This window comes from Nipponia nippon, unplaced genomic scaffold (assembly GCF_047370975.1).
Source record: "Nipponia nippon isolate SJK-2023a ecotype South Korea unplaced genomic scaffold, ASM4737097v1 scaffold_19, whole genome shotgun sequence".
Classification (NCBI taxonomy): Eukaryota; Metazoa; Chordata; class Aves; order Pelecaniformes; family Threskiornithidae; genus Nipponia; species Nipponia nippon.
The window spans coordinates 9,389,305-9,415,589 of record NW_028262335.1 but is presented as its reverse complement, the minus strand read 5'-3'; the positions used below and the strand labels follow the sequence as shown (position 1 = coordinate 9,415,589).

The window sequence follows — 26,285 nt, the reverse complement described above, 5'->3', positions numbered from 1 at the left end:
TTCTGCCCCGCAGCTCTCCTCCGTTCCTGCTTCTGCTATAATTCAGTCCATTCCCAATATGTCACCGGAAAGACTGTTTGCAAAAGCAGGAATAAGAAACAGACTCTTTATTTCTTTGTGAATTTATTTCCATTTCTTTCAGTCTAAGGCTCCCCCCGTTTACCAAGTGTCTCCATCTGGAAGCCTCCCAGTAACCCAACTTTATAGACGAAGTGATGATCCATAAGTGAAACACTTTCATCTGGTAGATGGTATTTAGTTATTCTGGACTGATACTGCCAGGCTCAGAGAGTGAAGAAAATGCAGCGTGAAAGCCATATTACAGCGTCGCAAGATTTAAGAATTTTCCCACAAATATTCCCTCACCTGTTACAGCAAACCCCTTCTCCGGAGCTCACTGCATGGCACGTGTTAAGGAACGAGACAGGGGATAGGGGTACCCCAACAGGGAGGCATCCAGCCCAGCACAGCCCTTACACAGGTACTTCATTTAAGAACGGGGAAAAACACAGGAGTAAAAGCAACCTGCAGCTGCACTTCCATCCATTTACCTCCTGCTAAATCGAGAAAATCCTTCAGACTTTTGACTAAATAGAAATATCAGCACACAATACTTAAAATCAAGCATGGGCTCGAGTTGCTTTGCAAGAGCTGCGATTAGGACAGTTTTGCGTGTGCCAGGGTAATGAGCAATAACGTGGACCCTCTTTCTCCCCCCCCCCGACCACACCGGCATTGCCCGCAGGACCATGCTGAGCCAGCGATCCCCTGATCTCTGCCAGCCCCACGCCCAAGTTAATTCTGTCGGACCAGAAGCATCCTGAGGACAGCTGCCTTAATCTGCTGACATTTCACGCTACCCATTATCTATTTTCCCCTCACACTGCACTTCCCAGAAGTAATAATGCCGCTAACCTGCTTTGTGAGCGGCAAGTTTGGAGTGTTTCAACTCTAAAAGTTCTCTCCCAAATACGCATTTTCCTAGAGTGTTGCACAGCAATGCACCGCTGGCTTGGTATGAGTTAGTCCACGCAGGAAATAAAGCCAAATATTTAATAGCTGGTCTCTGAATAAACAATTCCTGCATGCACCCGCCTGCTAAAACACCAAGCAGTGCGTCCATTTTCTTGCCGAGGCAAGGCTCCAAGCAGATGCGATCCCAACTGCGCCAGATCTGGGCAGAGCATCTCCTTCAACATCACACCCAAGCCAGTGGCCCTGATCTCAGCTGAATCTTCATTCTGAGACACCTAGATATTAAGAAAGCTTTTAATGCTGAAGTTATACACCATAAAATAAGCTACGACAATTAAAGAATTAGGTACGTTACACGTCTGTTGAAGAACAAAATCTCCTCGACACGTATAGGGCGTTAGGAAAAGACGCCAAAACCCACGACCATTTGCTGTGAATTTATGTTCCTGCAAGTGAATACATTAGGATCCCAATATAGAAAACGAATTATTGATATGTATGTTCCCTTCAGAAGAGACTCTCAGGAGACCCATTCCAGATTTAATGATAATCCATATTCCCCTTCAGAAACGGTAAACCAACTCTCTGATTTCCCCAGGACTGCCACAGACACATGAATCATGAAGATGCCATCACAACCCTACGTTCTGGATGCCGTAAACACCACCTAGAATAGGGAACAGAATAAAATCCATCCACAGCTCATAAGGAGTCAACACCTTCCACGTTTCTGTACCAGCATCTGCCCGTTGTGTCCGTTGTAGAGATGCGCATGGCACGGCAAAGACAGGGAGATGCTGCTAGACTCTCTGCCCTCTAATGAGTGACGGGAGGTTAAGGGAGAGGCTGGTTAGAAATGGCAAAAGTCAAATATTAGGAGAGATGCAAGGAAAATACCCTTAGTAGCGATGATAAAGAACAGATTTGTATAAAAACCGTCGCTTCTCCTCGAGCAGTTTTTCTCCTTTGCTTTCAGGGCTGCGCTTGTTTGCGTTAATCTATGCACACGTGTGTGTCATATTTTCAGAAAGCCTTTCACATTAAACTCTCATTTCTCCTCCAAAGCTATTCTGCAGTACTTCTCTGGAATGCATTAAGCAGCCCGACTGAACAATGCAATCCTAATTAGTTTGCAAACTACACAGCTCACCTCTGAGGGTGAGCAAAGCCCATGTAAATTAAAGGGAGTCGGATCAGACTGTCCTAGGAATAGTTCTCCAGATTAGTGCTGCTTGAGCGTGCGATCTCAGAAGTTGCTTTCACCCTCCGGTAATAACTCACGAGTAAATTTCACTGACAATAGCAGGGAACCGAGAGATGTAAAAACGTTTTGCAGTTTAATATTCCACGATGGGTTATTTTACATCATACAGAAAAGCCCATTTGGTCATTTACTAAAAGGAAAAGTCATCTTGTCCTTAGCACGTATTCCCAGCTCGCAAGCTGGAAGAGTAAATGACGCTATTATCACCCAGGTGCTACAGCCTGCGCAATACTCGGTTTGGGTACGCTGCGCTTTCAGACCCAAACACTAAAGAAACCTTTTGCAAGTTTTGACGGTGATGTCTCAGGGTTTATGCAGTAATTGAATAATCTAAAATTTCCATTCCTGTCCTCGTGGACTAATCTGTAATAGTGTTAAGGGACTGTTACAATAATAATTAAATACAAGTCCTGCATACAAAATTGATACTCTGCATCTCCACCTCCACAAGGGAGTTTCTCTCTTCATAAGACTTAAATCAAGTTTTACCTTTTTTTTTTTTTTTTAAGGAATTCATGAAGATTATCATATTGTACTGAGATAACATACATCTATATATGAGAGAACAAGAGATTTCAAATATAGGAGCTTTGGTGCATTCATCTTGTCCTCTGATCTCTCCGATCTGAAATTAGTGGTGTCAGACTAAACCAAAGCTGCCACAGGACCCTCCCTGACGAGCCGGGGCTGCTGGCGGTGGCGGTCGCCGCTCAGCTGGCAGCGCCGCTCCCTCTGCCACCCCAGCACCGGCGCGGGAGCGTCCCCATTGACCGCTTCAGCTAATGCCATTGGGTTTTTGTAGAGCATCAGGCTCCTGCCAGCAATCTGGCAAAGCCGCATCACGGGCAGCGTTGCCCGTGCTCAGAGAGGGACTCTGCAGGGCACACCTTCGCCCCGAGTTTGAGAGCCCTTTTCTCTAACTTCTCTTCAGGCACTGGGGTTTGGAGAGACCAAAATATCCTCAATAGAGGATGAAGAGCAACAGAATTGGTGCTGACCTTCCAAAACGCAGAGGACACGATGAAAATTTACTATAAACAATACGACCTCATTTTAATTTTAGCAGCAGTTTCCTATGAATTCACGTGAATGTGCCATTTATAGGCACCTGGACAGGTTCATGCACAAGAAAAGGCAAACGCATCAGCTGAGCCAACCGACTGTAAAGTCAGAGCAGCACCAGTCCGGAGTAATGTTCAAGTTATTTCAACACTCCCTTTACGATTATTTATTAGTTAAAATTTTTAATTATGTGAATTGATTAGGAACACATCACCAGGGATCCTAATTAATTAGAATTTTAAGAAGGATCACAGACTGGAGATTTTTAATGGATTCCACAAAGAATCGCACAAAGAGGTATATTAAGGGAAAGGCCAAATTAACTTCTCCTTTCTGGGTTATCCAGCGATTTCTAACAGGACTGTGCACTGGATTAACCAAGTAAGAGCCAAAACCCTCATGCACAGTGATGCTAACCAAGACAATAGCTTGAGGATTTCACACAGTTATCATTTAACATCTGCTTGATTAATTAGTTTATTCCTCTTATTCCTTATTTATTTAAATTAGTGTATTCCTATTTAAATTAGTTTATTCCTTATTTATATCCTAAATTTGCTTTAGCTGCATTGTCCGTGCTCACCAAATCCTTCTATACGGTACTGACAGACACCAACATCCCCAAGTATCTGGTGCAAGCTTTTTGTTTGAAAATGCATTTTTTTCCTCACCCAAAACTCGGAAAGATGCAGGAGCCGTCACACTGATGACACTCAGGAAGTAATTAATTATTAAATCTACTAACACAAATCCCTTTTCAGAACTGGCCGGTCAGTAGTTTCATGGGCCAACGTGTTTCTCCCTCTTGCCTGTTACTTTCAGTTTCCAAAGCTCTGTTTGGATGCTATCAATGCTCTTGGCTGTCGGCTTTGCAAGTATTTTTCCATCAGTGCGACAATGATACCTATTTATCTTCTGGCTGCGAGAGTCATTGAGATGATCTGGCAGTGCCACAAGGCAGACAGTTATTTCATGCCCTGTTACACTGCAATGTGGTTACCTACAGTATCACTCCAACTTTGAAAAAAGCCATTTTTATTATTTTAAATCTGTTGCCTATGTGTCCAAGAACATCGCTTCCCATTAGGATGGTATCAGAAGCAAACCCATAATGCTATCTGTGAAGTAGCATGGTGTACTGATCGAGTAATTAAGAAGGTTAAAAATACACCATTCTGCCCAAGCAACACTTAGAGGTCAAGAAAATGAACTTTTTTTGCATTGTTCAGAACAGAGACTGGCAGCAATCACTCAGATGCCGCCCGGTCAGCGAGATGGGACAGGAGGGGGGCATTAGGGCAGGTCAGCGAGGGGACAGCGCAGCAGAGTGCGGAGGGTTTTCCTGCGGCCTTTGGGAAGCACCGACACGCTTTCAGGCACACTCAGTACCAGAGATGTTCCTACAGTGGACCCACCTCTTCTAGACCCAGATTTATGCAGGAGTTCTATTTCAGACCCAAGTCTCTATTTGACTGTTCCTGTTGGTTTCTTTTCTTCTGTCTCTGCAGACATAAATTACTATGACTTGAATCATCGGTTCCTTTGTATGCTCTGATACTCGAGGGAAACAAATACTCTTTTCTTTTCAACACTAAGACCGTCAGTCTGGATTTCGATACACCCTTAGTGCTACTTAACGCCGAGATTTACGTAGAAGTTGTGTTCCTCCAGTTTTGAGCCTCTGTAAAAATCGCCATTAGTTGTTTGCGGTGTTGGCTCAGGAGCCAGATTTCTCCTCGGTTATTGCTTTACCTGCTGGAAGACCTATCAACTGTAAACTGGCTGCATCCCGCATCTGCCAAAGCCAGGAGGCTCGGAGCTGGGTCTGTCCGGCTTCCCAGAGAGAAGATTGAGGGACGACTTGATCAGAGGGCCTTCTTGGAGATAAAATATCAGGTACTAAAGGGCTCTTAAGCTGGAGAAAGAAGTACGAATGAATGGCCGAACCCCGGCACATCCAAATCACAAAGCAACTACTTAGATGCTTGTTTTCTTAAGCAGCGAATGTGATCAGCCATGGGAAGAGACCCTGAGAGCTGTGCGATCTCCAGCTCCTGATACATCCAATTTCAGATTTGTTACTTTCCAGAAAACACGCTTCAATGAAATAGAAATTATTGGGTTCAGCACAGGTTATTTGACTTAAATGTGATTGCCACGCACATCCACGCACTCAGGCACTCTAGGGGTTGATCATTTCATCTTCCAAAAACTGTCAGAAAGTATTTAATGATGTGGATGTGTGGTAGCCAATGGTCACCAGCACCCTCCCACAGGTAAGTTTTGCAGCACAGGTTTTGGTATTCTACATTGTTAAGCTTCACAGAAGGTAATTAAATCACGCTCTGCAAACCTGAAATAAAAACAACGTGCGATTTCTCTTACGCTGACTTTTTTTTTGGCTTGTCATAATAAAACATTGTTATTGGATGCAAAAATTATGGAACAGAGTTATGCCTCTCTGGTGTAATATAATGCAATCCATTTAATACTATTTTAAACCCCAAAACCTCATTAACGCAGACAGAACGTAAGAATGACAAATCACCCAGAAGGAAGCTGGAGCACGAGATGTATCCCAGGCGCTCGGCTGCCTTGAAATCCCCGTGCTGAATTCAGTACCACCACACGGGTGTCAAAAACCCCCAGCCTGACTCCCACAGCCACGCTGGGGAGCGCGGGGTGCTCATCGCCCAGATGCGAAACATCTGCCAGGACAGGCCTGGGGGTGAGGTCGAAAGCCTGGCTTAGCCCAGAGCCCATCCTCAAAGCTATCGGACATGCCTTGAGGTAACGGGTTAAGCTTCGCCTGTCACCGAACACCACCAATTATTCCAAACACCGCAAACTGTGCTGTGTTATGCCCGCGTAACAGGGTGCAGCTTCCTATCCGCAGTGATGCACGTAGTCTATTAACTGCAGAAATCAATGCAGCTTATACAAACATATACCCTTACGGCTTCACTATTCATTTGCCGAAATTAGAGTATTTCTTGATGACACAGGTAAATGCTGCAATTACACGTTTTAAGACCCTTTTACCATTTTGGCCTGAAGTTCAGTATAAAATGCAGGGAATACAGCCTTGTTGTCTTAGGAACTAAGCTAGGCAAAGCTCTGCAGTTGGACTTCTACTATCAGAAAATGTAATTCCCATTTAGTAAAATATAAAAGAAAAAGTTAAATAAACATACTGCCTATCCACATCTGTGCAGACCTTTAACATCAGAAGTGATCAGTGCTATCAAGTAGCTTTTTCCTCACACAGATGGAGTTGAAGAAAGAAAAATTGTGTCAAACAATGACAGATTTTAGAACAAACAGGATTATTCCAGAAATACTGTGTCAGGTGGAATCATCCATCTGAATTTCTTTGAACGGCTAAATACCATCAGTAGAGCAACGGTCTCCTTCAAAACATGCCTTGAAGCAGAGTCTGATTCTGGCCTAAATTCAACAGAAATTCTACTTCTGCATACTGTAAGACCAACACTTAATAAGCATACGGAAAATTATGGCAATTGCTGCCAAAAACTAGCTGCTATTTTGTGAGAATCAAATCACATACATATAAAGCTTAAACAGTAAAAAAAAAAAAAAAAAAAAAAAGCTTAGTAACCCACCCCGAGATGTTTGGTCGCCCTTGCAAAGTACCTGTTACAAAAAGCACATATTCTACCAAAAGATGCTCGGCATCAAGACACTTCGGTGTCTTTCTGCAGCTGTACAACCTCACGGCAACCGGAGAGCAGTAACGCAATCGGATGGTGAAGCTATATGCAAATTTTGCTCAAAGTAGTAAAAAAAGAACACGTGTTATTTTTGCGGGGGCAGGAGAGGAAAAAGCTGGAATTCAGCAAATGTAAATATTTTTCTGAACATGTGAACAACTTCAGGTTGAAGGTATTTTGGGGAGCCATTGCTTCGCAGCCCCCCTATCGCCCAAAGCCACCCCCCTCCGTTCTCCTACCTCCACTCCTTGGACTTTCAGTTTCATGTGATCCTCTCTGGTGGTTTTCCCATCTTTCCTTTTTTTCCAGCAATATCCATCTTTCCTGTATTTCACCTTCTTCCTATTGTACAGGATCATAGAACCATTCTGTGGTCTGAAAACAAGAAACAGTTTTGGATTACATAAAGGAAAAAAACCCACCGCAAGAGAGTTTATGAAGCAATGTACTACAGACCAGCAAAAGTCTCTAGAGAAAAGCAATATTCTGTATTTGGCATAATATAAATTTTCACCTTTTGTTGTTGTTAACTGGATTAATTGATGTTTTGCAATCTGCAAAATTTTACTTGAGAATCTTGTACCTAACGAAGTAAGTGTGCCAGTGAGAGGCTTTTTTAAAAAAAAAAAAAAAAAAAGAAAGAAAAAAAAGAAAAAAGAAATCTCGTCAGAAAATAGCCAGTGTTTTCACAGGATATATTATGATTGGGCTCAGCTACATGCTGAAAATTAGAAGGAAAGAAAGGTTAAGGAAAAAAAAGGATTGTTATTTTATTATAGACAGTCTCTCTCTCTTTAACGCATCAGCAGGATTAGATAACAACCACCTCTAACGCAGCACCAGAATATGGATGTTGGCTTAAAAAGGCAATAAACAAGCAAAAAAGAACAGAAGAAAAATAGCATTAGCTTATACGTTGGTTTCGCTGTTCCTGCTTAGATCAGTGCTGGACATGGAATAACTTTCTCTCTTTTGAGCATTGCCTTGACTTCAAAGACCGGAGAAAACATTCTCCGCTTAGAAACCACGGTGATGCTTTACAATATCAATAAAGGCACAACGATGCTTGCCCAACAGACAGGAGTCAACGTCTTTTTGGTCCGACACTGTTTCACAGAAATGTTTTGCTATCTGCAAAACGGCATTTCTGCTGTATTACTAAAAAATGAAAAACAAAAAAAAAACCCAACACACCACTGCAAAGACAGCATGCATCCCACGCAGGCAGCAGTGCTGCAGATGCTGCAGATGTTTACAGTGGTGCATTAGTCACAGCAATTTGGCTTTAGGCCACCAACAACAGAAAGAAAAACGATGACAGCAGCAGCAATAAACAACCTTCAGAGGGAAGTTTTGGCTGGAGCCTTTTGATAAAGTAAAGCACCCAAACTTGTATAAAAAAAAAAAAAACCAACAAATCAACAGAAAGAAGCCTTTCAAGAGAGAGGATCCCCCCAGCCCCGTCCAGTCCAGACGTCACATCGCTCCTCGCACCTCTTGCCCTTTTGGATGTTAGCAGCCAGGTGTTTTCAGACGGAGCAAAGCGATACCTAGAATTGCTAAAAACCCCACCAAATATTTTCAAAGCCAGCTGATGCAAGGAAGCTCTTTAAATAAATAAGCCAAATTAAGTGGTCTGTGTTTATGCAATATTGGCTTGTGATTTCAGAGCCATGCCAAAGGCGCAAAAATCAGTGCCTGGCCCAGCTGGAAAAGCATCCTTCTTCCCTCCTGCTTCTATGCTTCAAACAGCAGGATGACATGAAATAAGCACAAGAACAAGCTTCTGCAGGTACCCTCTTCTCATTTTTCTCTAACAAAATACTCCATTTGAAGACAACCACCTTCACCCGTGTTTATCACATAATAATAGGGCAGTAATGTTGATGTAAAAGCTGTTAATTATAGAGTAACTCATCCCAATGCTCTATTAAGTGTATAAAGGTACCTTGCTCCTGAGGAAAACAAGCTCATGATGGTTTTCTACCACCATCGGCCAGCTGAAATTACCTAGATCAACCAATACAATGCCCTTCCTCCGTCAAAACAAACACCAGCAATCACGGGATCTGCTACCAGAAACCCCTCCTTTTGCCTTGCCTCTGCACGTAAGTACTCATCTTGGGGTACATGCGGAAGGACGCCCCGCCTGATTTACGCTCAGCGTTTGCCCTGCAGAACGCACGTGCACATCACAAATGTAATGAATGTGGACGGAAACTGCACAAAGTCTCTTTTAGTATGAAAACGGACTTTCTACTTCCACGTACATTTGCAAGACCAAAATGATCTTTCATCTAAGTAATTACTAGCGTACTTTTGTACTAAAACAGCAATCGTAGACACACACACACCCTCCCCCCCCCCAAATATTTATTCCCTGGGACCAGAGCCCAGAGCTCCGTTCCCCCAAGACTATGCCCCCTCCACCTCCTGCCACCCGTGTCCAGCAGCCCAGACCCAAGGGCTCGGTGAGGCTGCTCCTCCTCTCTACTCCTATGCGTCACCTTGAAAATAAACTCTTGGGTGTCAGCGCAACCACGGCGTCTATTTGACAGTGTCGTAGATACTGTGGGATTAATTCAGTGGAGATATTACATATCTTGTTTCAGTGTTTATTCTATAAACCTCCAGTCACTGCACATGTCGGCTCAAACCCTTCTCAGAACATCAAAGATTTCCCCTTGTCGCCGTCACGGAGACGTGCCCTGTGGCTTACAACAAGTTACCTGCATGTTTAGGGTGAGTAATGAAAAGACGGCACGGGAACTTATCTCCTGCCTGGCGCCTTGGCACTTGCACACATGGCTTTTCAGAAAACATACGCTCGAAGGACCTGAAAGTTTTTTGTTGCAAGTAAAATACTGCTTTTCTCACGTTCGGCATCACAAGAGTGTGCACGTGAAGGGACCACAGAGCTGAGCTCTGCAACCTCGCTGCTGTTCTGCAAGGCTGGAATCAGCTTTTTGTTGGTTTATTTCTGCGACGAAAAAAGAACATGCTAAGAGGTCACTGGAACACAGTTAACGAGATTTACACAAAATAAAGCACAATGAAACAAAATCTCTTAAGGATCTCTGGAGCAGTTGTCCATTTTGATAAGAGTGTATCGAGTTGCTTTAAGGCTCATAGAAAGCGACTGGTTTTTAAAGATATCTTTATAAAATGAGAGGTGGTTTTAACCTGATATACATTGGTATTATATTTCTCTTGCTGTAAGAATGAACGGAGAGGGAAGGTCTCCCATGCTTATCTCTCCGGCACACAAACACAGCGAAGAGCACCAAACTGATGGTTGCGGGAAGACTCAACAGATGAGGTCCGAAGGGGATTCCCAGGATGCACGACGGATGCAGTTTCAACCCAGATCTCCCCTGAAGGTTTTGTTGCTCAACCTGAATTCGGGGATTTCATTCGTACCTTTGCAGAAAAAGGGGATGAAACTGCACGCCTGAGCGTGGGCTACCCTGGGACTGCAATTCCCTACCGGCTCCTGCAGGCACAGTTTTAGGAAGCCTGCAGCCAAGGCGAGGTTGGCTTGCCTGCACGCCATCAGACCCAGAAAGCTATCGTCTTCCTCTGTATTAAACTCCACCTGGAACCGGGGTAATAACAGCAAGTACGGGAACATTAACGGCAATTTACTTGATCCGACTAGCTGCTGCGCTGCAGCTACACAGTGTTCTTTTCATTAATGCAGGACTAAATGGAAAATAATAAAATAGTATTTTAATATTACAGTACAGCTGAAAGCAAGCAAGTCAGAGTGATCTAAACCCACCGAGAAGCCTGTTTGTGTTTGCAGCGTGAGGCCTTGGGGCTGCTGGAGGGGTTGGCGGACCCCTGCAGAGCCTGGCCACCGTGTGCCCCCCGCCCCGTCCCTCCCCGGGGGGGATGGCTACAGCCCAGTTTTGCAAGTTTTGCATCGCGTACGACAAACAGACTTGTGGCCGTGAAATGGCAGCACGATCTCACAGCGGGTCGCCTCACCTGTATTTGCTCTACATCAAACACCAGGCTATGCCGCTTACTCACTCCAGCTGATTCCCCAGGATAATGGAGAAAGGTCAATAGCGTTTCCCCCCTCCACTCAGAATAAATTTGTTTGCAACGAGACAAGAAAGGGTTTGTTGCTTTTACAAAAAAAGGCAGCAAACAAAGGAAAGGGACTGGGAACAGGCGAACTGAGCAATCCTAAAATGTGACACCCCCCCCAGCAGCGGAGGAGACGAGCACTTTACCTGCCTTGCCTGCATACCGTCAATCACTGTATTTAATTTAGGCTGGGAACACCGACAAGCAAACCTTCGCAACGGCCACCGCTGCTGCTGCTCCGTGAGCAGAGATGTGCACCCCATCCTCCAATTCACAAAAAAACCCTGAGATCCCCACAAGCCCAGGCGCGACAGCGGGGACCTGCCCTCAGCACCAGCAGCCGGGCACATCGCTTGTCCGTCTCCCCAAAAGCTGCACAGGAGCGAACACCTGCGCCCCAAAACAAGGGCAGCCGAGCTCTTTGCAGAGATGGTGCAATTATTTCTGGTCCCACTGTGTGGAGCTTGCAGGATGGTCTAGTTGCTTACAGACCCAAATAGCACGCAGCAAAGTTACAATTCTGAATTTCCTCTCTTTTATGAGCCTGTGGCATTTAAAAGCTGCCTGATCTCTATTTAGGTTTCTTGCTTGTGGCCTGGGGGAAGGAGGGGAAAGGACAGGAAGAGTAATTGCAGAGCAGAAAGCCTTCTGTCTTAAGTATTGATGAGATTTGAGATGCTTCCCTCCCTTTCCCCCTGTTATTTACCACCACGGCTCTCACATAAATCGCCACAACGGCATAAGAGCTACTTTTGCCCAAGTTGTTCCTGCTACAACCAGGAAAGAGATACTAAATTCCTTTTTCGGACTTATTTTCAAGGCAAACAATCATACCCTGCGGCTGATGGGTCTTGGAATCTGCTGGGTTGCTTGGGGCTACCCAGGGCTCCTGGGGATGTCACCTCCAGCTGAGGACCGGTTCAGGCCACCGGATAAACTGGAGTTTCTCTCAGTAACACAGGGAGAGGTGGTAACAGAGTGTTTGTACCAGCAGGAAACACAGGGGAATTCCAGGGAAGATTTTCCAGAAATGTCATTTTGGATTTGGCACCAAATTCAGCTGCACATACCTACCTCTAGCTCCAAGTCCCGTCCTGAGGGGGCTTTGTTTCTTTTTTTATATAAAGTCCCTTGCTTGGATAATAAGAATCTAAATCAACTCATCTTATCACGAACATGAACCAGATGCAAGGAGGGAGTAAACCGAAAACAAGTTAAGATTAGGATATTTTGGTCAACTGATGCTTCATATCTGCCTCTCCATTGTGCTCATAAATTAAAGTCCCTCTGGCCTAAACGACCAAGATGTTCCCCTAATCACATTACCGTAATATTAATAAGGCTGGTCAATGCAACTAGTTCCCTCTAAATCGTCACATCAAGATTTGGTAAATGTCAGATGTATCATTTAATGAAAACTCTGTTTTACTGCCTAGGGAGCTTTGGTTGCCGAAAGGGAATTGTAAATATTGCAAAGCCAAAAGTGACTCTTTTCCCAGGACAACAGAATAAGATCAGCCAGAACCCTTCCTCGAGAAGGTCTGTGGCTCTAAAATGGATTTTTTTTTTTTATTTTGTCATCTTATATTTATTTCAATTCCCTGCCAAGGCGGACATTTAAAGCAGCTCAGTTCGTTACAATAAAAACACAGCACTAGGTGTGCAGCTGCTCACGGGGGCCCTGCCAAAGCCAGCAGGCACCAGCAGCCTCAGAGCTCGCCACCAGCCCAGAAAGCGCGTGTAAACCGCACCGCGGCAGCAAGATGAGCGCTGTTCCAGCGAGCCGCAGGTCGCAGAAGCGCGGGGCAAGGCTGCCTCGGCGAAGCTGGTGAAATCCTCTCCCGGCTGTTCCTCGGGCGATGGTCAGGCAGCTGCCTCTCGCTCCGCGCTGCCTGCGGACGCCATCCCCCGGAGCTGGAGGGCAGCCACAGTTAGAGCAAGAAAGCAGAAGGGTATCACGCACCAGCCCCCTTCTGTACCATACTGGTGCACAAGCAGCAGCCGCCCCCAGCGCAGGCGATGAAGCTCCCCTCCATCCCTGCCTCCCACCCCTGCCGCACACTGCACTGAGAAAGGGCTCCTGCTAACAGTCTTGATTATGCTATTTTTTATCCTGCAAAACTGCTAGCTTTATTTTCCCTGGCTATGAAGTTATCATGGAGTCAAGGGACAGCAAAAGGGGACTATTTTCCATCTCCTGAATCTATGCACGATAATAATGAGAAATTAACTTCCACTCTCCCAAAGGAGCCGCCTACTGATGCAGAAACTGGCTGGGAAAAGCTGGAGTCTTGGAGGAAGCCCTGGAAAGAGAGATAGAGCCTTGTAATAAATCATTGCACTGAATCATTGCCCTTGTTTCCCAATGAACACAAAGAGGACGAAGTCCTTGAATTTGCCTTCATCCCAAGAACCCTAACTCCTCCCACGCGTGTAAAACAGGCCAGCAACAAGCACGAGGACACCCTTCTCCGAGGAGATGTCTTGCTGGAAACCAAAGCCACGTAAGAACTCGAAGGCTGCACCGCATTTGCATCCCAGAATACAGCAGGACCGACTGATGATGTTGTGGTCCAACGCTGACATCACTCATACCTATGTCCCAGCTAATCCAAGCAAGTGCTAAAGCAGGAACAATGGTTAACCACACTTCCTTCCTCAACAGTTTTGTGTTAGTTCCTAAACGAGGAGTGCGATTATCCTCCTGCTGAGCATGTCTGGAGAAGCTTCCCAGATTTGGGGTAAAACAACATGCAAGTCATGACACGTCACACGACGTGACCCTACTGTGTCAGGAGCCAGTGCTACTCCACGCTACAAGATATTTCTACTTTTTAGCCTCCGAACTCACAAAACACACGTCCTCCTCTTGTTGCACATTGTCTCGTATTACTGACAAGGAAGCAAAATCCTATCAAGATGATTAGAATGAAGAATCCCACTCTACAAAAAAGTCGAGGCAGGCCTCCCTTACCACACGCCTTAGCGGAGAAGCAGGGAAGCTCATGAAGCAGAGATGGGTGGAAGCCCACCAGTGGGCTCCACCGACCACAGTGCACATGGTTTACAGCTCCACCAAGAAGATGGCTGCAATACAAGTGTGGGGCAAAGGGGAAGGAGAAAGTGGCTCTGGAAAGGGTTATCGTCATAAGAAATATGCTGTAAATATTGGAAAAAAATCATGCCTCAAAATTTTCTTCTCAAAAGTTAATTAAACTAAAGAGAAAGGACTGAGAATACGATACTCACGGGAAATCACGTACCTTTGAACACACCAAGAAAAATTGTGTGTGGGCAACACGGGGCACTTCAAAATAACACAGAGTGTACATAATAACATCTGAAAAGATTGACGCAGGCCTGTAATTCCCTCATCTGATACTCGGACAATTTGCTTAAAAGCATCATCTATTCAGTTTATGCCACTGACTCACTTTGCTTCTCTGGAAATCACGTTTGGTCGGTTCCCGGCCATACCTGACAGCATCAGTCTCTTCTGGATCTCATCTGGCAGCAGAGACCCACCGCCTTCGGCATCCCCCCTCGCTGCCCGTGTGTCCGAAGGGGGATGGAGCATGCAGCATCGGGAGCGAAAACCGAGGCTGAAGCGCTGGCTGGATTTGGGAATGGGGAGAAGCGGCAGGAGCGAGTGCTCCCAGGTGCCTCCCCTCCAAGCTAACGCCTCGCCATGCAGCAGTCCAGGGCAGGCAGGGTTTTATCCTGTAGAGCTCTGCTCCATCCGGGGCTATCAAACATTCCAGGTGACAGATTTCAAGTAACCATCTACCAGTTTCTCCTTGGTTTTTTTTTTTTTTACACTGTGTGCCCTTGCACTGCAGTTCTCACTCACAGGGCAAGGAGGGATGCACGGGGACTGTCAGTTGGGATTGCTCCTGACTGACATCAAGATTTCAGAAATACCTCATCTCTTATTTCTTGTTTTCACAGGGAGAAAAAAAAAAAAATATCTGATGACAGAAGTTATTTCTCCCCCAAGAAACACTGCTCTCTAAGTCTTCATTTACCTTGACATTTCCTCACCACTGTACCAACGGCTTATCAGAAGATTAAAGCCCAAATGGAAAACTGAAAGAGGAATCTCAAGCAGCCACAGACCAGGACGTCGCACCCCCGCATCTCAGAGCGAGCCCGTCCTTGGCCAAGCAGTCACCCAGGCACTCGGTGTTGGTTTAGGGGTGACCAAGATTCGCTTGCGGGCATTAAGGAAGGGGTTGTCCAAAGGGGAGGCGCAGCCATAACGCCTCTGTTAGAGGGCAATGCATCACCGGCACCACCCCAGCAACAGGTCTGACGGATGCTGTAACAGGTCCCTATAACTCTCTTCCCTACAGACAGAGTTTTAAAATAATATTTACATGGACAAATGTTTTCAGACTTCGGGGAACTTGTCCATCACAGCTGTATCACTGGCAGATCACACAGGAATTGGTTTTATAAACCTTTTTTTCCCCTCCCAAATAAACTCTTGGCTTTTACCCTCAGGCAATGATGTGCACTCGCCCTGAAAGAAAAGAAATCCCAGCGTATGTTCAGCCTCTCTCAGCGGGACCACAAACAAAAGCAAAGCCCCTCACAAGAACTTAATACAGATGTTCAGATTTCACCGTGTCTGCTGAGGACCCAGCAACGTGTCACCTTGCAGGGAGAGGCCGCTGCCTTTAAAGTCCTCGCTGCACTCACTTAAAGTTGAGATTATTAGTGTGGCAACCAAAGGAATTCCAGATTACGTGTTTGAAATGTACTTGATCTTTGAACTCTGCAGAGATGAAATAAAAGACTTCAGAAGTCTTCTTATCTATGCAGGAAGAGATATAAATCACAAGAAAACGTAAATACACTGGATTTTTTTTGTCTCTAGAATGAAATGTCATTTGCATTTAAGATGAAAGAGAATTTATTTTGTATCTGCAATATTTAAGAAGTTAAAGTCTAAAATAACAGACTTAGCAATTTCATCCAGAGTTGCAGTTAACGCAGTGGCTAATCCCATCAAGGGGACATTAATTGGTGTCTAGATGCTCCTTTTCATAGCAGCAGTAGGCCATAAAACTTAATCCTTACCTCCTCTCTCCAGCATGTAGCCTCCACATTCATCAATAAAAGTAATGCTATTCATTAAATATGGGAGTAATTACCTACGGCTCCAACAAACAGGACTGAACAAGCGCATGCCAGGACAAAGTTGGCTTTTGTACCATATCACTGGCCTGTTCGTGGGTTGCCAAATAATGCATTTTTATAAGATCAGGATAAATTTTGAAGACTGAAATACAAGCTACAAAGCACTATAAAAGCGCTGGGCATGGTTTTGGTGTGTGCTGGAACACCCCTTCGCAAATCTTATCCTGAAACCAGTTCCTTGGGGCTATTTAAGGAGTGATCAGGACGCCAGTGCCGCGAAAGCGCATCCTCCAGGCACTTCTGTTTGCACGGTACACTGCTATAGAGATTAAACCAAGTAACATCTGGGGCTCTGCTGACTTAGGCAGGACCAAAGCCTGTCCTAAACCGTCTTCCCAACGGTGATGTCTCTGCGGCACAATGCAACCAGGTGCAAAGGTGGCGGTGGCACGGCCAAGCACGGTGGCTTCAGCTGCGGGGCACCAGGCCCTTGCCCATGCCGCCCGCCAAAGCCCTCAGCAGGCTGCCGAGATGCAGTGTGATGGGGTAGCTACAGGGCAGGTATCTCCATTTAACAACTCCGACTGGTACCACTTTTCCTGTACTAAGACCTATTTTTATGAATGCTCTGGAAAAGCCTGTACGTTTTTGCTCTCCATGCTTGTTCTTGACACAACTAGAAAATAGGGAACAGTGATAACAGCACTAATAATAGTAATACAACTAATAATAGGATTTGACTTCTCAGTAAACATTTACTCTGCTGTCATTTACGCTCAGTGGTATTGTGTTTTGTTGCCAAAGAGTGAACTCCACAAAAGATTCATCCAGCATCTTTGCGTATCATGGTTACTCAGCCTGATTAATTCAATCATTAACAATTCTCTCATTTTTAGAGCCAATCAAAAAAATCAGAGAAAAAAAAAATCTGTATCACCAGTGCATTTGACACAAGAGATGACCACCTTCCCCCCATCCCTGCTTCGGTTTCTGGAGTCCTCATCGCCGTGTCTCCCTCCACAGCATCATCTGCATGTTGTCCTTCCCCTATTTACACGTTAGGGCACATCACAGTTAGGACCTGCAGTCTTTTGAAAGTACCAACGGCCGAACTCTGAGTCAGAGTGGTTTGGTTTTTTTTTTTTTTTTTTTTCAGGAAATAATTTCTGTGCGCCATTATGATTTTGAACAGCCCAAAATATTGACTATTAAAAACCTCCCAAAGGAGGAAAATGCAGCTCCACTGCCAGACCCTGCATTGGCAAAGCCACAAAGCATCCCGGATCACCCTGACTTGTTCCTATGCCTCCATTTATCAGATCTGCTTCTCGACTCAGATATCTGTATCTCGAGACCATAAACATATCTAAAAGAAAATAAACATCTGCTGAAGAAATGTTTCATTACCAAGGTCGGAGGAATTTCCAGGGAGTTTATAGGTTACCTGTTATTTTAAATCACTTTTGCACACCAGTTAGCTTGATGTGCTTTACTGGCATAAAAATATGCCATACTGATTTGGAAGCACAGGTCTATGCCTTCCAAATTAGCCCTTCCGCGGAGCAGCCTCATTCACACCCTTGATGTCAGGGAAGAACTTCCCTGAGCTTCGGCGGGTCTGGAGTCCAAGCAGAGCCCCTGGCCCCGAGCGCTCCCCAGGTAAATTGGGATGCTGTTAGGTACTGCCTGGGGGCAGCTACCCCATCCCTCTATTCTTGGGATAATGTAGCAAAAAAAGAGTTATTTAACCAAGGGAAAAAGAAAAGCTAAACCCAACCCTTCTTATTTTGGGGGCAGAGGAGAGTAAGGAAACACATGACAAAACCCCACCGAGGTCCTAGAGGCAAAAAGCCACATTCGAAGATGAACTTACTGCAAATGAATCTGTAAGGGAAATAATCCATAAGCAGAAGTTCAGCCAGCAGACGGCTTCTTATGCTCCCTGATCACCAGGAGAATATCAACTTTTCTGAAGCATCACTTTAATACACTTAAGGGTAAGAGCACGCCTGGTACTTCTTGTCAAGACTGGGAAGCCAGTTGCATGCACAGTTTTCCTAATAGGACCAGACAGATGAGCTCTTCTCTTTCCAGCAACATAGTAAGTCAGAACTTGGTTTTAGCACCTTGTCCGGAGGCTCACTGAGCAGGAATATCCTTCTCGAAACTGCGCTGTCCCAAAGCTGTATATTTAGTTCAAGCAGCCAACAATAGTATTCCCAACAATTTTACTGAATAAGATGATCATTCATGTGTTGATGGTTCTGAACTCTAGACCAGATTTGAAAAACAGATTAGAAACAATCTTTATGAACTCCTCAGTATGCCGAGCAATTGAAACCTCCTCCTAACGATATAGGACCAAAGCTAGAATATTAAAATTGTCATTAAGTGGAATGCACACAAAATGCTAAAAAGTCTTTTGGCAAATTATTTCTTGATATAATGATGTGCTATAGACCTAAATCTTAGTACAAGGCATGAAAAATGACAGTTAAATCAACTTTGTTCATTTAAATATAATTTTAAAAGAACTGGCGTTCGTCTCTTTATTGCTCAAGGATCTTTATCAATTTCTTTAGCCCTCATTTATTTCTCTTCCTTACTCCCACGGGGATGCCGTTTGATTTATTGGGAATTAGTTCTTACAACTCATGAATGCTTTAAACTGTTTGCAGATTAATCATCCCAATATCTGTTAGCACGCCGAGGAGAGCCCCCCTTGGATCTATGTGTTCACATACACCTGAAGGGCTCCCAACCCGCTGTGTGCCAGCGGCCATTTTGCGTTATCGATTGCTCTCTCCATGGAAATGGGTCTTTATGGCAAGGACCCGAGGCTCCAATTAACTTCTAAAAAAAACTTCTTTTGAGATGGCCTCGCTCTGCAGGCGTTATTTTGGTTATGGCTCTACCAAAAGCAGATGTCAGCTTTAAAGCAAGGTCACTTCCCAGCGCAGTGGTGATACCCGCACCCACAAAGGCTGCCGTATTCTTATGAGGCAGGGAGAAAATGGAAGAAAAATTGGATTTATTTAGTTAACTTACTTCCACTTCAACTTCCCTGCTCGTTGCAGCCACTGGCTCAAGGCTTACAAGGTTTTCCCCAACTGTGCCAAAGTGGGGCCGTACCTTGGTTTTGTCCAAAATACGGTGTTCTTAGGGGAGCTGCCGGGATGCCATCAACACCCATTTCCTTGGACTCCGACAGGCGCTGCCTCCCCCTGCGCAGCTCCTGCCACCTGCTGTGCAGGGTTTGCTGGGAATCGGGAAAGCCTCGGAGGGGACAGGAGGAGAGAGGAGCTCTCTGCCATGCTCAGAAAGCACCAAGAAGAAGGAAAAAGGTTTCTAGTTCTCCCTCCGCTAGCAGCGCAGAGCTTGGCTCGTGACTTGAGACACTATAAAAATCTGTAAGTATTTGAAAATTGAATAATAACTTGTTAATTATAAATTTTAATTGAGAACCACTTCAAAACGGAATTGCAGTTCGACAGTCGATGAACTTCCAACACTGCAGCCAGCAAAACAGCTGGCAAAAAAGCAATGGCAGACCTCAATGTCCTCCAGGCATCTGGAGAGACCTCAGATGTTTGGCAGCACCAAGACTAACCGAGGTGCTCGGGGGAGCCGGGGCCTGGCGAGGCTCTGGCTGGAAGAGCCGGCGACGCTCTGACGGCAGGGAGCCAACTCCCAGACTTTGCTCCAGCACAGGGTGAGGACTGACCCCAGTACAGGCAACGTACAGGCGAGGGCGGCGGGGACTTCAGGAAGGACACTAAGCCTGTTAAGGCATACTAAGCATATACGCATGTAAGGAGCCATTTGTTTGCCTCTTACATGTTTTTGAAGCCTTATGAATTGGCATCTACCAGCTTTTAGAGCAAACGCAACCCCAAAAATGAACCTGAAGGAGCAGCGCACACCCTGGGCACCACCAGGTATTGAGCATCCTCCAGCAACAGCAACACCACGGAAAAGGGCTGCATCCTGCGTGCGCCGTGCACAAAACAGCGCGGCAGTTGTCAAAAAAAGGCATGAAAACATTTGGCCTGACGATATTGAAGAGAGGAGGAAGAAGCCACCGAGGCACCCTCTCCCCAGTGGCGACGACGCAGCTCCTCCATTACGCCACGTCAGCGGGGTGCGATGCCTCGGTCCTCGCGGCCTGGATCCCAGGCGGCCGCCCCAGCGTCCCGCCTGCCCTAGCACACAGCTCCTTCCCAGCGCCTGGGAGGGATCGGGAGTTTATTTTCTTCGTCTTGGCGTGCTCTCAAGGGATGTGCGAGGGAGCGGGAGGAAGCTTCCCGCAGAGCCCTGGGGAATACTCTTCCAGAGCAGGGGTTTGCACAGCACTTAAGCTCCAGTCTGGGAGCAGTGTCAAGATGTAAATGCAGAAAACTGTCCCCCATCAGCAAAGCAGGGCACGACAGATGATGTGCGGAGCACTTTGGGAAGCACTGGTAGAGGAGACACCATGCTGCTCATCAGCCACCACTGGCTCTCTCTTTCCAGGCAAAAAAGTATTTTATGCAATACTGCAAACTAATTAAAAAAAAATGTCGATTTACACATAGACTCAGTTGATTGCTGATTAACAGTAATTATATACGTAAATCTGGATTAACCTGGAAACCGGAGGTGCTCAAACTGTCAAATAAGCTGGGCTGATGGGGCTGGCTGTTTTCAGTCCTCAGCCAGGACCATCGGCTGTTGGCAGGGCTGGAGCTTAGGACTGAGCCGAGCCAACAGTTGAGGCTAGTTTTAAGAAGACGGGGCAATGCAAGCTACCCCGGCCTCATCTGGGAAAAGCGAGTGTTCCCTCTCCTCCCCAGGAGGCAGAGCTCAGCTGCATCCATCTTCCAAGCGGATTTACGAGCGGTGACACTGACTGAGCGTGAACGTGACCTTCGGCGCATGAGCTCTCTTCGATGGTCGCTAATCGCACGCTGCATTCGAGGCATGTGCTTAAACGCCCCGCAGTGACCTGTTTTAAGCCCCTCCTCTCTTTCAAATTAACTTCAGGAATATAATCTATTTATTTATATCAATTTAGTCCCATCAACTAATGATGACAAGGCAATTAACTAGAATGCCAGACAGTAAAAAAATAACCACATAATGCCTTCTTTAGAGGAAATCTATTATGTAATCCCAATCGGTCTTCATTAACACAAAGTATTCCAGTAAAAGGTAGTAATCTACTTATGGTCTATGAAATATGAAGATCCGCCAAGTAATTTTTCAGAATTAAGAGTAAAGTATTTTTAGCAAATGGAAAAGAAACATTTTTGCATTTTTCCTGCAAACCTCTGCAAAAAAACAAAAGAGCGCCACAATGTAACGTACCAGTACTGAGCAGATTGCGCGATATCGCAGAAGAGGCATTAAGCTAGCCATTATCACTACAACGAGATGCAAGGCAGCTTCCTAAGCATCTCCCTTCCCCACGCTGGTTCGTTTCTGGATCAAGCCAAGAGCGAGACAGCATCGATTTTCTCCATCCCTTGTCCAACACTCATGGTGCAAAGACGCGGATGCCAACACCAGGAAAATGAATCTCAAACTGCTAGCCGTAGCGGTCGTCAAACACCCTGATAATCAGTTTTCGGGCCGAAAGTGTTCAAATCAGTGTTCCACAATTTTATTCGAATGATGACTTAATATACCACTGATCCTCGTCAACAGCGCTCCTTCAGGCGGGGCTCACGACCATCACAACGGAAGGATGCCACGATGCGACCCTGACTCCTCTCCTATGCCACCGGCTTGAAGAACTGAGGAAATGACTTGTGCGCGGAAAAAAGATGACTTATTCACTCCAATATTTAATGTGACACACTTCGGAATTAATACGTCGAGTATTTTAATGACACTAATCTAATTTATCGATTTTATATATTAAAGATCCAATTATTAGAAAAATTAGATGAAAAGCTTACACAAATCCACAAAACAACCAGTTTCACATGGAAACACATTTTCCAATTTTAAGCCTTATTTGCCTTCAAACTTATTAATAAACTAGGAGATGATAAGAGAGAATTAAACCCAAATATAGAAAATCCTGCAAACAAAGAACATAAGCAAATATAAAGGTAGTCAACCACTTCTCCAAAATACACCAAAGCTGCTAAGCGCTCTTGACTTAAATTTTATAATGAAGCAGCTTTAAAAAATCCCAAATTCCTATAGGAATGTGTTTACAATACAAACTCAATTCCTGTCTTATTCCGATGCTTATCTTTTCTTATACCCTCTCAGCTCATCCTACTTTTGAATTTAATTACATTACAGTATTTTTAGTTGAGATGAAATTACACATTTTTAGATTAATTTAGCCTGAACTAGCTTTTGATAACAGAAAATGCTTTTTCTATCACATGCCCCAATTTGAGCCCATCTAAGTTAGCATGAATCACTCTCTTAAACCTCGTGTCACCCCCGCCCAGTGAAGGCGCACTCGCCATCTCCAAAGCCAGCGCGGCACGCCAGGCATCGCAGGGGAAATGTTTGCCCAGTTCCCTTTGATGAAAACCCTCCTGTTTCACTCCTTCCTCTGTTATTTGCTGAGCCCAGGCCGACAGAGAAGAGTCAGGCAGTGGCTGTTCCCGACACACTGGCACCAGAAGTGCTGCTAAGAAAGGCACGACCTTTTCAGTTTGTTTAAAAAAGCACTTAAAAAAAAAAAAAGAGAGCACGCACCTTGTATGTGTTTACATACACAAGGTATCTGGAAATAACTAAAACATTTAATTACAATTTCATTCTGGCTATTTATTTACCTGTGGGGCAGGGAAAAAAAAAAACAACACAATCCTCTCATGAATACTTTCTTAAACTGAATTGATAGAATCCAGAATATTTTCCCTTAGAAAGCATTTACATTTTATCACTTGATCAGGGTTCTTTGCTGTCTTTGCAGCTGAGGTATTTTCCTATAATCTGAGCTTCGCAGCGATGAGTCCCCATGCCCGTTATTTTCATGATCTCTGTAACTGCCTGCCAGAAGATGGAGACGGACAATCCAGATACACTCAGAAGTGTTCCAGGGATTGGTACTTGTCCCCCGTGGTTTGCATAAAATCCTTCTATGGCATTTCTACCTGGGTAATTCCAGGTTTTATGATGATAACTAGATTTGCTCCCTGCACTCCCAGAAGCCCTTTGCAGCAGCCAGGCTTTAGGAACGTAACGCCTCCCTTCCTCAGCACGGGATGCCCGTGGAGCCGATGGGACAACGCTCGCCAGCTGCAGCCGCACCGTCCCGGTGCTGGGCCAGCGAGCAGGAGCCCGTGCTCGGCTTCACCCACCCGGGGACGGCAGCTACCCAGCCCCGCGGGAAACGAACAGCGCTGTGGCTCGAGATGTGCATTCACTCCTGTGTGTTGTGCCCCAAATGCTCTGGGTTTGCAGCACTCAGAGGAAAATACGGGTTTATGGGGATTTGTCATCTTTACCGACATAGAGAACGATCCAGACGTTTCACATTTCCCTAAGTTCACTTACAACCACCAGGCTTACAACGGAAACAAGATTTATTTTAGCGAATCAAAGGGTGATGTTCTTGTAATTATATTTCAGGTCTGCAATCTTTGAGAAGTGAGAGATGAGAATACAGGCTTAAAACATGCCTGACACCGAGCTCCCCTCCAAACCAGCCACTGGAAGCCCCTCTCCGCTCAGCAGGACCCCACTGGGACGTGAAGCTTTCCCCGCCGGACGCCTCGTGATTCCCACGGGATCACCCAGCACAGCGCTGCCCACTCCTGCAAGGAAACCCAGCCTCTCCCCGGGCTCCCACGGGCTGCTTTAATCCAACCACGGACGCCACAGTTTTCCTCTCACCTGCCTCCCACAAGTTGTGATCTGACACAACCGTCAAATCCTAAGCGTATTTAAAATCTGCTTTCTTAATGTGCCAAGCTTAGAGATTCAATCTAATTATTGTAACTGAGTTACAAGCTGTAATTGTGCTAGCACTGTGCAAGATTTTTCACTTTCTAAACCTTGACCAAACTATAATTAATATCAGCAAGAAACTAAGGTTAAACGTTAGCTTCCACATAAACTATATAATCTGAAGGGGAAAAAAAACCTGCTTATTTTATCTTTTGTACACGTTACTGAGAGTGCAGTAACGTCCTTTAAAAGGGCAGAAACCCCTTTCTAACAGATGCCCACTTCAGCACATTAATGTTACAACTGCGAGACCATGCCTGCTTATCAGCTGGTTTAGCTGTTTAGCTGGTTTTTTAATGGCCGAGATGAGCAGTATTAAATACTTGAAGGATCTCCAGGTTTAAGGACACAGTCGTCACCGTGATCCCCCCATTCACAGCCTTGGGACGTTGTCCCAGGCTGAACCACGGGGCAAACTCTGGTGTTCTCAGTGCAGTCCTATACAGCAAATAATTCAACACATTTTTCCAGTCCAGAACACGGAAATCTTGGGTATAAGCTGCACGAATCCTGAGCCTGCGTTACTGAATGCACTGCAGGCATTTTCTATCTCTTCTGATAGCTGTTGCCTGTGCAATACGGGAATTTCACCCATGCCTTCATGAATATAATGTATTTCCATTAAAGGTCCATGTTTTTACGATCCAAATGCAGCAGAGTCTGAAAAGTTCAAGATATTCATTGGGCATCCATCCCAACAGCCACCACCGGCAGCGCTCTGATAAACTGCTCCGGCTGAACACTCCTACGGTCACCCAAACACGGTTCAGGCGCCTGCGAACTCACCAACCTTCGGCTTCACCCAATTCCTACTGCTGACGCAGTACGCGGATTGGGCAAACGAGACGGGAGCCTGGCTACCCTGCCGACCGCCCAGAATCAAACACTGGCAATGCCCAGCAGCAGGAACCACTTCTCAGCAAAAAGTCAGCATCTCTTTTCCCACTGAGTTTCGCCTCGAATGCATGTGCAAAATCCCCGTAGTTCTTCCCCAGACGGTGGTCACCGGCAGCCCAGGCATCCCAATGCTGGTGCCACCGCAGCCCGGGCATCCCGACACCGGAGCCCGAGGCTCGCAGGGAGCGACACCCAGATGCAGCACAGTACCCGAAACACCTCCAACACGGTGCAGGCTTTCCACCCGCCGTCTCCGTGGTCCCTGACCTGGCGCTTGCCTACCCCGAGGTTGGAGCTAATTACCCACTCTCATTTCCCCCCTTCTGACACAATGATAACACTATTAAGATCTAATACATTTATTACCAGGACTCAGCCAGAGAGTATTAAAACTTGTGAAAGTGACTTTGCAAATTACCAGCCAGTCACCGAGCTAACGAAGCAGGACTTTTACAGGGGCTGAGAAAGAATTCCTGCATTATCAGACAGCAATCTGCTGCAAGAGGAGAGATTTGGTCTGGAGCAAAAATGCTCCACGGTGCAAGAAACGATAATCCATGCAGAATCAAGCAACAGAGATGGAATAGGAGGCAAATTTAACTCTGATGAAGCACAGCTTAGGAAAGAGCTAACCTGATAGATAATAATAATTTTAAAAGTAATAATACTTTGTACGTCATAGTTTTACTTTCATCTGAGCAGGTGGAGAGACTGAACTCTTTCACGTGAACTTGGTAATAGTTCAGAAAGTCCTGAGAGCAAGCAGGTTTTTTTGTTTGTTTTGGTTCCCCCCCCGGACTTTTTTTTTTTTTTTTAACTTCAGATGAGACTTCTTTTGAAGTTGTCAAAAGACTGTATTGCCATTAGTGGCTCCTAAACAGTAGGAAGCAGAATTAATCATTAAAAATAGATGAAAAAAAAAAATAATCTAAAATGCACCGTTTGCTTGTTAGTTTGAACATCACGAGGCCGTTCAGCAGAAACGTAACAGGGAAGCAGCACCAAGAGCAGCACAACAGAAGCAGCAACCGCTCCTCTAACCTGATGGAGCTCCCACAGGAACAGCAACCACCACCACCCCCAAAAAAGAGGTGGTCAGGCCTTGATCTCTTCCAGAGTGCTTCTCTTTGCAAAAATCTTCTTGCAAGAGGCAAAAATGA

General features: G+C 45.4%; 1 protein-coding gene across 7 annotated transcripts in view; it reads right to left on the bottom strand.

Annotated features, from left to right (window-relative positions):
• The window catches only part of CAMTA1 (calmodulin binding transcription activator 1), a 325,037-nt gene that overhangs the window by 203,924 nt on the left and 94,828 nt on the right, over positions 1 to 26,285 (bottom strand). For all 7 annotated transcript variants that reach the window (XM_087755022.1, XM_087755015.1, XM_087755017.1 and 4 more), the window contains one exon: positions 7,272 to 7,407. In XM_087755022.1, coding sequence (XP_087611148.1) covers positions 7,272 to 7,407 — 136 coding nt within the window. The remainder of the gene's footprint in view (positions 1 to 7,271; positions 7,408 to 26,285) is intronic.